Source organism: Sinohyriopsis cumingii, chromosome 1, assembly GCF_028554795.1.
Source record: "Sinohyriopsis cumingii isolate HCF-2022 chromosome 1, ASM2855479v2, whole genome shotgun sequence".
In the NCBI taxonomy this organism is placed as follows: domain Eukaryota; kingdom Metazoa; phylum Mollusca; class Bivalvia; order Unionida; family Unionidae; genus Sinohyriopsis; species Sinohyriopsis cumingii.
This window is the reverse complement of record NC_142961.1, coordinates 22,555,556-22,568,085: the sequence shown is the minus strand read 5'-3', so window position 1 is coordinate 22,568,085 and position 12,530 is coordinate 22,555,556. Positions and strand designations below refer to the sequence as shown.

The 12,530-nt window shown below is 34.8% G+C and overlaps 1 protein-coding gene across 1 annotated transcript in view; it reads right to left on the bottom strand.

Moving 5' to 3' along the window:
- LOC149806547 (uncharacterized) overlaps positions 1-12,528 on the bottom strand; it is a 38,603-nt gene extending 26,075 nt beyond the window's left edge. Inside the window, exons 1-2 of the mRNA XM_089954301.1 lie at positions 12,457-12,528; positions 1,394-1,534 (exon numbers count right to left, since the gene is read on the bottom strand). Coding sequence (XP_089810427.1) covers positions 1,394-1,534; positions 12,457-12,522 — 207 coding nt within the window. The 5' untranslated portion in view covers positions 12,523-12,528. The remainder of the gene's footprint in view (positions 1-1,393; positions 1,535-12,456) is intronic.
- Between the last annotated feature and the right edge of the window lie 2 nt (positions 12,529-12,530).

Genomic DNA, 12,530 nt, shown 5'->3' with positions numbered 1-12,530 from the left:
AATATCAGTTTTTTTACAGCCATGAACTCATGTATGGGACTGTTTATTATTTGTGAAGCAAACTGATGTTTAAGACTTCTTATCTCTTGCTGAATAAAATTAAACACTTGTACTTCATTTTGTAAGAAACTGACAAGCAGCCAGTGACACAGACATGGCCATTACAAATTTTTGTACAAGTGTTTCTCTCTCTCCATTGATAACTGTACATATATTTGAAGATTGGAATTGCCCTAAGTGGCAAATGGGTAAGATTATTCACCATCCTTATACCAGTCATTACATTATTTCCAGCTTTCACGACATTTTTAACCCACATAAATTCACTTTTCCAATCTTCTGTAAATTTTCTTACAACTTTTGGAGTTTTATTCTCTTTCTCCTCCAAAATTTTACTTTTTGTTTTATTTGAGTCTGCGGGTTGGAATGATCATCACATGCAGATTGTTTCTAAGACTGAGACAGAAAAGAAAATATACTTTTTTGAATCATTGTAACAGTTCGCAAAAACATCCAATATAACAAAATGGTACCATCTCATTATTCAATCTGGAGCAATTCAAAAGCCAAAAATAAATCACTAAGCGTAATATCCTGAAAATTTGTACACAATGTTAAATTGATTAAAATACCAGATTACAAAAAACTTCTGCGGACTGAAGCAAATTAAACTGAAATAAAACAATGTACACTTGCCTTTGGCAACTGGCTTCAAGAGCTGTTATATTTATCAATTTTGTTTAATTGATTCTTTTTTTATGTGCAATGAAATAAATGATGATATTTTATCAAAACTTACTCCAATCAAGATATAATTTATTCTCTCTTTCTCTATCATTAAGGTCACAGATAATCTTAAAGCAATCTGGCCTCAATGAAATTATACACATCTAAGCAACCCTGAAATTCTGCCCAGTTCATATCGATTTAACAGATATGTGATATTACTGGATGATAGGGTGTAAACAAATGTTGACCACTGTCATATACATAATTTGTTAGGAATTTATGCTTGAGGCAAATTAAGTCAAATTAAAACATGTTCAGACCCAAATGATTGTGCATCATATAAGCAGTTTTGGAATTTTTACATGCATCAGAAATGGGTCACATTTAAATTGTAGGTGTCTAAACCTGAGGGTACATGTCTACTGAGAACCCTGTCAGTTTCATACAACACACTCACATGGCTTTATGGTTAGGCCATTTAATAAGATCAAACTGTCATTCAATCATAACTTCATCAAATACCAAGAGAGAATCCTTCTTAACAAACTTGTAAAACATGCCTTTTTTAATTAATCCATCTATAACAGACACCATGAGACTAGTCAAATTGTTAGTTAAAAATGGGTGAATATGATTTGTTTGAAGGTTCATGCATGCAGATTACCTTTCCACACTGTTTCTTTTTGCAACAGTAAGGCCTGTACTGAGAATGACCCCTTTCATGCTGCCTTAGCTGTAATTTCAGCCTGAAGTTCTTCCCACATTTTGCACATGCCACTGGACTCATTCTTGCACTTTCTAGGTCCTGAAAAATTGAGAGAAAAAAAAAAGTTATTTCATAGCATAGATTAAGCAGAGCAGTGGTTAGAGTTTCGAGGAATCCATGACAAGTCCTTCTCTTCTATCCTTTTGACTGCTCCGGTGGCCTAGTGATTAGAGCATCCGCCTCGGATGTGGGAGGTCACGGGTTCAAACCCCAGCTGAGTCATACCAAAGACTTACAAAATGGTACTAACAGCTGCCTCGCTTGGCGCTTAGCATTTAAAGGTTAGTGTTAGGCCTGGTCGGCCTAGTGTCAGGATAATGTGACTGGGTGAGACATCAAGCTACATGTCTTCGGCATGATGCCCCAGTGCTAGACATCACTATAAACTTTTACACTTCAGACACTGTAGCGATATAACTGAAAAATTGTTAAAGCTACATTAAAAAATCTAAATTTAAATTTAAATTCTATCCTTTTGGGTTTTTTTCTCCCCTGTTAAAAGCATTTTCCAAACTTTTCCTTCCAAATGTGCAAAAGATCATTATTTGATCAGCAGTACATTATATACAATATCATAGAGATGAGACCTTTCAAACAAGTTGGTATTAGTCCTGAACACTATTACTTACATTATCTATGAGATTACAAATACAAAATTTATCACTTATCATGCAAAAAGCAGTTTGGTCAAGACATTTTGGGGTATGCAATAGTGACTGACCAACCACACTCAACCACAGTCCACTACTATGACATAATTATCTGTCAAGAAAATGTAAAGGGCAAAAGAGTTAATTGCATGTGACCAAAATATTTCTAACATTGTTATTTGCTTGGGCTTATCTTGATGCATCTTTTCAAAAAATGCAAAAAGTGTACACCAGAATAAGAAAGTTTGCAAAAAAATGTTGATCTTGGTCTCATTAGCTTGGTGCTTCATTACAATGACATTACCCTACAATGCAGAATAAATACATGTGGAAAATAAATTCAAAAATATTTTGGATGGTACTAATTCTGAAAAGGTATCAACCTGGTATTTGAATGATTCAACATTTGTGATCAACAGTTTATGGCAAAACATTTCATGAAAGTCACCTTCCTGATAAGTATTCATATTGATTTCTACCATTTTTTTTTGGGGGGGGGGGGGTCAGGGTGGTAGCACATTTTTGCAGTGGGTTTTTTAAAATCTTTATTAAAAAAATAATTAGTTTTCCAATCCACTATGCTTTAATGGGTTCAAAAACAATACATTCAATATTGTGGTCATAATTCATAACGTGTAACAAATCCCAATGTTAACTTTTGGATTTACTGAAATCATTCCTGTAATATTTGAGAACAGAGGATCCCAAACAGCACAAGCATATTTTAAAATATGCCTGACAAAACCTACAGTACTACTTTCAAAGTGTGTCTGTATAATAAGTTAATTTTTAATTGGCTGATGGTTGGTTGTTATGGTTTTAACACCACTTTTCAACATGATAACTCTACTTAGCAGCCTGTACCTTTGGTGGAGGAAGAATCTTAGAAAACCACTGGAAGAACCACCAACCCACAGAAAGCTACTGTTGAGCTTAGTCACATACATGTACCATGTTAAATTCATAATAGGTCCAAAGTATTATTTGACTGGGTTCAAATATCTTAAATGTAACAGTTCCATTTAAATAGCAATTGTGCCATCTTAATATTGATTACAATTTCCATATCAAGCATCTTGCAAGCACATTGAATTTGCATACCCAATTTTTGTGCTCACTGTTCTTGTTTTTTTAATGACATTTTGCAGGATTTTAGTATTTAACATGGTTTTAACTGATCTGCATCATGCAGTCATAAATATGAATTTACTAATTAATTGCAAATATAATAATATTAATATACAAGAAGAAAAGGGGGCCCCTGAGTGGCAGAGTGGTCTAAAGTGCTCACCGTTACAGATCCCTGCCATCTCACCTGTCTGAGTGGGTTTGAGTCTCGGATTTGGCTAATGTGCGTATGTGAGAAAGCTTGCCAGTATCTTCTTGTGGGTCGGTGGTTCTTTCCGGGGTTTTCCAGGGTTCTTCCTCCACCATTAATACTGGCCGCCATGTATAGCTTATCGTGTGCTGAAAAATGGCATTAAACCCTACAACAAGAAGAAGAAAAGCACTTGACCAAGTAGTATGCCCTGTGGTATGCCAGATGCTACCTTAGACAAATCAGATACATTTATCAACACACAATGTTCTCTGAACCACAAAAAGTAGGTTTATTCAGCAGACAACTTTGCATGCAATTCTGTAATTAAATAATTTATTCTTTAACAATTCAGGTTAAAAGTTTATTAAAATTCTAGGGAAAATATATATTTGTTCACTTTATCACTTACCAACAACAACAGAATACAATTTCACCGCTGTGAAATGTTTGAAGGTATATAATGGGAAAGTTATCTTAAAGATAGGGGTGAAACAATACACCTGAGCCGTGTATCGATATGATTCACAATACGCAGCTTGCAATATGATATATACTGAAACACAGATGAACCTGATGGTCTTTCCCTCTTTGGATGCTAGGTGGTGCCCTTTTATGTATGTTGACATTCTTGGTCATATTTCCAGTAAGCAGAATACAGAAATATATATATAAAATATTTATATGCCATTCTCATTGATGAGGAGATATTAACAATACTTTCAAACAGACTGCCTGTTGGATGCAGTGAGTTTTGTCCAAAGTTTTAGGCACTTTAATGGTGGTTCCATTTAACTCCCTTTGTTTTGCACAACATGAATGATTTGAAAACATATTATTACCAATTTCGTGTCTCAGTTACACTTGGAAGACATTACAATGTTATCTTCAAAACAGAAGAAATAATGCAATTTCCTTGTACAAAGAATATCTCACCTAAAACAAATCCGGGCATGGAAATAAGGTTGAATACCCAAAAAAATCTATTACATTTTATTTCCTGCAGAAGCAAAAGTCTGCTGCATTCAGATACTTATATTTGTTAGTAAAGAAGGAAAACTATTGACTACACCCAGTCCTATTCTACAATTTTCCTTTAACTTACACAAGGTGATAAACTTGAACACTTTTGAAATCAACCCTACGAGAAATAGTGTGTAAAAAGTATATTATCATTTTGGGGAAGAGTTCACGTATGAATTTTAATATAATATGATCGTGGCTTAGCTTCTGAAATTTAATAATTTCTCCAGGTTCTTGAAGTGTTATGCCAAAATAAACATTATCGGAAATGTTACTTATTACTGATCCATGAGTAAAGCCAGTCATTCGTCTTTGTGATTGTCTTCAATTATTTCTGTATTCAATCGTTGCTCAAACAATAGCCAACATGTGTTTCTTCTTTAACTGCATACACAACCAAGCAAAGAAAATTTTTGCAGTATGAAATATGTGCAGATACCATTCATAGACCCTGGAACGTAATGAACCGTACACGTGCTTCGTGTTTCTTAACCTAATTTTGCTGTTAATTTTTCCCACTGAATACTGACACATAATGATCTGTGACAAAATGATTTTTGTTGTTGTTCTAGGGTTTAACACCATTTTTCAGCACAAGATAGGCTATACATGGCAGCCAGTATAACTGGTGGAGGAAGAACCCTGGAAAACCCAGGGAAGAACCACCAACCCACGAGAAGCTACTGGCAGGCTTTCCCACGTACCCACGCTAGCCAAGCCTTGGACTCTAACCCACGCAGACAGAGGTGAGATGGCAGTGATCCAGAATGGTGAGCACTTTAGACCACTCAGCCACTCGGGGCCCCGACAAAATTATTTAATAATTTAAATATGTAAACAATTTTTTTTAATGCTATTACATGTATTATGGATTAATTGCAAGCCCCAATGGAACGATATCAGACGGCAAGTAAACGGTGTTAATACTCTGTTCAAGCTATATATTAAACGTTGAATTCAGACACAATGATCTGGGACAAATTTATTAAATATTGTAAATCTGTGTGCAATGTTGCAATGGAATTACATGCATTAATGATGAACTACATGCCATGACAGCATGATAGTAAATGGTGTTGAAACCCTATTCATCATATACATTAGACATGAATACAGGGACATGTGCCAATGAGTTGTTTTCTGAAGAAAGTAAAATAATGTAAAACCCCACATTAATACTACCCTGCTATTAACCCGATCCAATTTTTTTTAACCCAAATTATCGCATTATAGCGGGGTTCCAATGTATTCCATCAGTACATCAATCTGAAAGACGTGCAATTTTTGAACTCCAAAACATGTTACTAAATTATTCATTTTTTTTTACTTTTGGAAATAAGCACGATGAAGTAATGCCATTGGTATGTGTAAAAACATTGCTGAACTGGGTGTTCAGCATATCATTTTATCAGCATTTGTTTCTGCTAAAATAGTGCTCAGTGGAAGAATAACAAGATAATTTTTTTTCTGGTGGATGACACTTCCAAAATGGTTTCAAATCTAAAGTTTGGTTACCAATCATGTTGTTAACATAACTGTTATGTGAACTTCTCTTCTTGAATATCTTCTCTTCAGTGTTTCCATTTTGCTTTGGCCTAATTTTGTTCCTAATTTTCAAATTTTATGTATAGGCCAGGGCATAATGACAATGGATATACTAAAGTTTGAATGGAATATTATTTCAGATGAAGAGACAGAACACATTTTATTACTTTCCAGTTTTCTTCCATATCCCTATTTAAATGACCCAGGGATTGTCATGGGCTTCAACAATGTTGCAAATTGCTATTTTTTTACCTTATTGCTGACAAAATATACCATCTGGTGATTTTTTGGGGACAACCTTTTTGGTTGTTTAATTTGTACATACAGTCATGGATTTGGAGTGGAGATATTCAAAGGGACCACGAAAGGAAGCCACAAACTTGGTTACACAATGCACTGGAATATATCTGTTGCATAAACAAATCCTTTGTTCATATTGACAAACCCATCTTTACAGTGCATTGTTACATCATAATCTGCTTATGTTGACATCTGGCCTGAGTACTGTATGCCGTGATACACTCAGTCATGCTACCGGACTATACCTACAATCGACCAACCTCTTAAGATGTGAATGGAAACGGCTACAATTGAATGACAGCTATTCGTTGTTTTGTTTTTTAATGTACCAATAAAATAGTTTTGCTGAAAGAAAACTGATTATTTGTGAAGTACCGATTGATGTGTATAAATTCAAAGCAAATGGAACAAAATCACAATCAGAATTATATGCTGTCAACAGTGCAAGTTTATCAAGGGTAAACAAAAGTTTACCGCTGCATGTTCATCGTCTCATCCTAAGAGTAGGTTAACAAAATTAAAAGCATTAGTCCAAATTCATCAGACAACACAGTCCCTGAACCTGATGTTATACATGACAATCCAACATCATGTAGTGATGGTAGTAATGCTTCAAGTGCAACACCACATCATTTCTTGACAGCTGGAAACTTGGATGTCTGTTGCTGAGATATGATACAAAGTTAAAGCAGATGTTCTGTGATATACGTATCAAGGCTAGGTAATTTTGCTCACTGATCTTTTACTTTTGCCATTAATCCCGTGTTATGACTCCAGGGACTTTATGCAACAAGAAATAGCAAAAGAGACAAGTTTTGCATAATTGAAAATAATTCATTTCTTAAAATACAGGAGTAAAAGAAAGAAATTAACTTACAGCATGGTGAATGAATTCCTGTTTACTAAAAGTCCTTTCAATTCCAATAGTTACATGAAATCTGAATAGATTCCAATGAAAAATGCCCCTTTTGTGTTGAAGTTTCAAAATTTACAGAAAGATTTCCAAAGGATTCAAATAGTCATTGAATAAATTTAGTTAATACCATACAGTTATTCTAGTGTGTCATGCAAAAATGTTTTTTTTTATATCAAAAACCAAGTTGGGAAACTGAATCTGAAAATGCGCTGACTGGAACCTACCATTAGGAAGTTTTTGTGGCATATTTAGGCATCATTTTCACTAAAATATTCACCAATTTTTCGTGTCCAATACAAGTGAAATTCTCGCCGTTTCTCTCTGTGGAGTGCGTAATACTCCACCCTAATATGCCCCCATTTCATATTCTGGTCAGCTGTGCCCAAAACTGCACAATAGCAAAAGATTAGACTCAAGCCTCTTCGACATACTTAAAAAAAAAACTGCCTGTTCTACAGTGAGTGAAAGCACTAGCAATTAATCGATAAATAAACAATGCCCTTTTTTGTTGTAACTAACAATACCTAAAATGTGTGTGAATTTATGTTAACAGTTCAAATGAGGTCTCACGCTACCATACATATTCCACCTTATTTCCTTACTGTTAACTCACATATGCATAAAACACTGCTTACTAAATAACATTTATTCTGAATGAGGTTTCTTGGGGGGGGGGGGCACATATGCTCTGTGATATGTTTCTTCATTCCTTCTTTTAATTTAATGATGTGTTGTGATATGATTTGACTTTTTAACATAGCATTGTTTCTCAGTCATATCGCTACAATGTCTGCAATGTGGTAGTTTATAGTGATGTCTAGCACAGGGGCATCATGCCAAAGACATGTAGCATGATGTCCCACCCTGTCACATTATCCTGACACCAGGCCGACCAGTCCTAACACTAACCTATTAATTCTGAATGCCAAGCGAGGCCACTTTTATAAATCGTTGGTATGACTCGGCCGGGGATAGAACACATGACCTCCCGCATCTGAGGTGGATGCTCTAACCACTAGAGCAGGTTAATTTTATGATGGTAATTAACGCTTATATATATGGTACATTAATGCCAGGTGTTGACTATATAAGTTTCATTGGTGGGAATGGAGATCTAGTTTGCTTGTCGAGAAAAAAATCTAAAGCATTCAGTGATCATTCTTGGGATTTAGGAATCAATTCAATATTAGCAAAGCATGTAAAGCGTGGCAAAAATAAATTTCTGCACTTCTGGTTGAGGGAGATGTACTTTGTGACGCTAGCCATAAAAAAACAGGAGGGGGAGGCATTTAATTCCTGAATGGAATAAATAGACGTTCGCATTATACATCACTTATCTTACATTGCAAAGCATGATCCTGGGGTTTTAGTATCAAAATGTCTTTGACTAAAGTTTGTTATAAAACTGTTGTTTGGAAAATAATACACATAATATAGATTTGCTTAATACCTGATATTTCTATTAAAAAATGAGAGAGAGAGAGAGAGAGAGAGAGAGAGACCAAGACTGTAGATGTCAGGAAAGTAGATATTTTACATCTGATAATGCACTTATTTGAGGTGACAACAGGCACTAACTGTGTTGCGGGACGCAAAGACCATGGAAGTAGTGCAAAACAGTCATATAATGATTTCTTTTGCAATATTATGGATGTAATCCTTGTTGTCAATAAAGTAATAACTATCCCATCTTTTTCAAATTTCACTGCCTATTACATTAATAGACTTGGAAAAATATTCACTACTTGCCCTGGTGACATTTTTTGAAAACTGGCTACAAAATATTGAGGTTGGCGATTTTTGGGCGACAACTTTTTACGAGCCAGAAACATCCCTGATGACCAGTGAAATGTTTTTGTATAACACAACCATTGCATTCAGATTAATAAGCATCAAAATCTTCATTGCTAAACAAAGTGAATTTAAATGGATTTTGTTTTCTGTAAGTGGTATCAGTTCAAGTACAAGCTATAACATCAGGTTACTAAGCCGGTGAATGTGTAAGAATCAATCTGGTAGTGAAAGCAGAAAGAGGTCTTACATTTTCTTTCTCGAGTTGGAATATTTGTTACAGTGATTCTCAATATAAAAGGCTGCCCCTTGTGCAGCAGGAAAGCGGCCTCATAAGAGGGTTGTCTTTATAGAAATGGATCACACAGATGTGAGTAATAATTACATATAAATAAAAAATGCATAACTGGTATTAATATCATTTAAAATGAATGATAAATCTACTCATTGTACCAAACCATTTGAAACCCTTGTTGGAAAAAAAGGACACAAATTTGGCTGAAACTAACATTCTCCATCAATTCCATTATTTTACTGCTACAGAATATATAAATTAATATTTTCTGGTATCAAATTTCCCTGCAGTGATCAAAGGACTCTCCTATTTATTTAGTCAAATTATTTTCACTTTTCATTCAAAACTAAGAATATCAGCTCTTGTAATAACTTACTCCTTCACTGACAGCTATAAACTTTCTAACTTTTACATGATGTGCTCTGTGTTTAGAAAGGAAAGTGACTTTGTCATGTGATTGTCTGGTACCATTTCAAATACATATCTTATCTGCAAGAGAGAAGTCATGACAGCTAAAATGACATTTTTGCTTACCCAAACATGATGTCACCCTGACCTGAGCTATAAAATATTTTGCTTCTCAACCATAAGCTTTTCTCATGTTGATAATTGTCAGCAGTAATAACTGCAAGTAATTATCAAACTGACAAATCCTAACAGATAATTAAAGATAAATGGAAAACTTGCAGTACTTTGTATGGACTGAAGTTAGGTAAAAATGTCCACTGAATTTAGAAATCAACAAATATCTAACAGATATCGATCTGTGACCAGACTGTTATCTACTTGTCAGATCTAATTTGACATTTTGTACACTAATGTGTTGGCCACATTAGCTGGGTGCATATCCTAAAGGGGTACTGTTGAACTCAACTTGTCTGGCTAAAGAAATTCTGGTTGTAAAGAGGTGCTCAATGGTCATGGGGACTGTTCATGAGGGGGACCAGAGTATCTGTTCTAAGTCTGTCATTCACATCATTAGTTAAATGACTGAACATCCAAATTATTAAGTGTGCTCCCTAATTTACATTTGTTATTTGTCCAATCAATGTTACAATTAAAAATCCTTAATAACATGCATGCAAGTATTTTTGTCCCATCTTATCAGAATGTATGTTTTCAAGATTTTTTTTCTTCTTTAACACATTAACCCCTGGAGCTTTTCGTCATTTTAGCCTGAAAATCAAGTAGGAAACACATTTTGAAAGCTATTTCTGAATAGACTCGAAAACACCAAATCCCCGGTCATCTTTCAATAACATACTGCCTAGTTGTGTTAGAAACAATGTTTTTTGCTGGTTATTTGACTCGCGCATGAGCAGAATGGTAAAAGTTGGACATCTTTTTTCTTTTTTTTTTTTTGTTAAACGGACCCATTATTTTTGTATGGAGACCACTCTTTATTCCAAATGCCCATCTTATCTTACTTTTTGCAAAGGCTCATCTGTCTGTTTGCAATTCATACCAGTTTGCCTTAGATCTGAGACCAAAAAGTCTAAAATCCAGACACAAAATCGGATTCCGACCACAGGCGAATTTTGGGTAAAAAAAAAGTTGGGTCCAAAAAATGAGGTTTTACTATCTGTATTTTGTAGTGCAACTACATATTCCAGATTATTTGGTATCATTGTAGAGCTACATCTGTCTACCTTTCTATAATACCACCCACTTTAGTGTATCATGCATGACCATGACGTTACAGAGCTTGGCAGTAGGCTACTACCTCCTGCCCCATAAAGTCGTCGCTAGGGGTTAATGTGTTAAAGAAACCATATAATAAAACGTTACATCACCTACAATCATGGCCTAAATATTCTTATACATTGTCCAGTAAAGTTCCACCATTCCCATATGCATTACTATTTTATCCCTCTGGAAAAACTCACATAGTTTTCACACTAAGTTTCTTGAATATCTGTAGACAACTGTTTTATTTCAAGTTCTAAAAAGGTATGGAACTCAGGCTTTCTACCACCAAAACTGTTCAAGTTCACTGATACAACATCAAGGATTCCAGTCTACATTTTAGTATTGTATATTTAATTTTACAATTAAGTACTACTATTTGCTTCACTTTTTATGGCATTTGTTCTTAGTTTGTTTGCATGGATTGTTTTCCAAAAACGAATATGAAATTCTGCATATCACACTGGAACTGAATATACTAAACAGCATGAATCTCATGGTATTCCAAATTACTTATATAAAAGCAATCATTGTTGATGCTCAAACAGTCACTGTACACAGCCTTGTGCAAATTCAGGGCCTTGCCATTTTATAAGTCACAAAATGCTGCACAACCATTAATTATAATTCATCAACTTTCACTTAGCTTCTTGTTGATACCCATATCCATGCATTTATGTAGTCACCACAATGATCTTCTAACATGATCAAACTTACTTTGACCAGCCGATGTCAGAGCCATGATTGAGTTTATTATAACCACATGGTAAATAATTCTAACACTATAGTTGCGGCCTGCACAATAAGACAAAACTGGCAGTATGTCCACAACAGAGACTATTGTAGGATGCACAAAATGCAGGGTTCTAATTTCTCAAATATCCCCAAAGATCAGCTGAATGTGAAAATCAAGCACAACATTTCTGACCCTACCTTTATTTCTACACTAAATCCCTCCTTTACTCACAAAACGATGCTTTTTAAGAGGAAGGGAGAGTCTTCCCCAAAATTCTATTATGGACTCTACCTCAGCTAAAGACAATTTAATCAGCCGAAGATAAATTATACAAGGAAGTGATATTAAAGTTATCTCCCTTACACTATGATTTGAAAAAAAGATTCACTCAAATTATCCCATTTCTTCCAACGAATTTTATCCATTTAACTTATACAGAAACATACATAACAGTGATACCAACTAATATTGATCTATCCGCTCAAAAAAACCGCCGAACAAAATATATATTTCAAAACGCGTAACTTCAACATCCCTTGTATCCACGAGTCATCTATAAGAAAATGTCAACAGATATAGGTTACCAACATAACTTCAGTTGGACATATATTTTGGTCCTATGAATCATGCCCTAAGCCATGCAGTCAATAAGATAGGTCTCTGTTATTATATCCTGAAAAGATGTCGGCTTTGCAAAATACCATTTGACTCAGTTCTTTGGCGTATACAATTCTGACATTTCTATCTGGACATAGTTTCACCTCCATTGCTGATT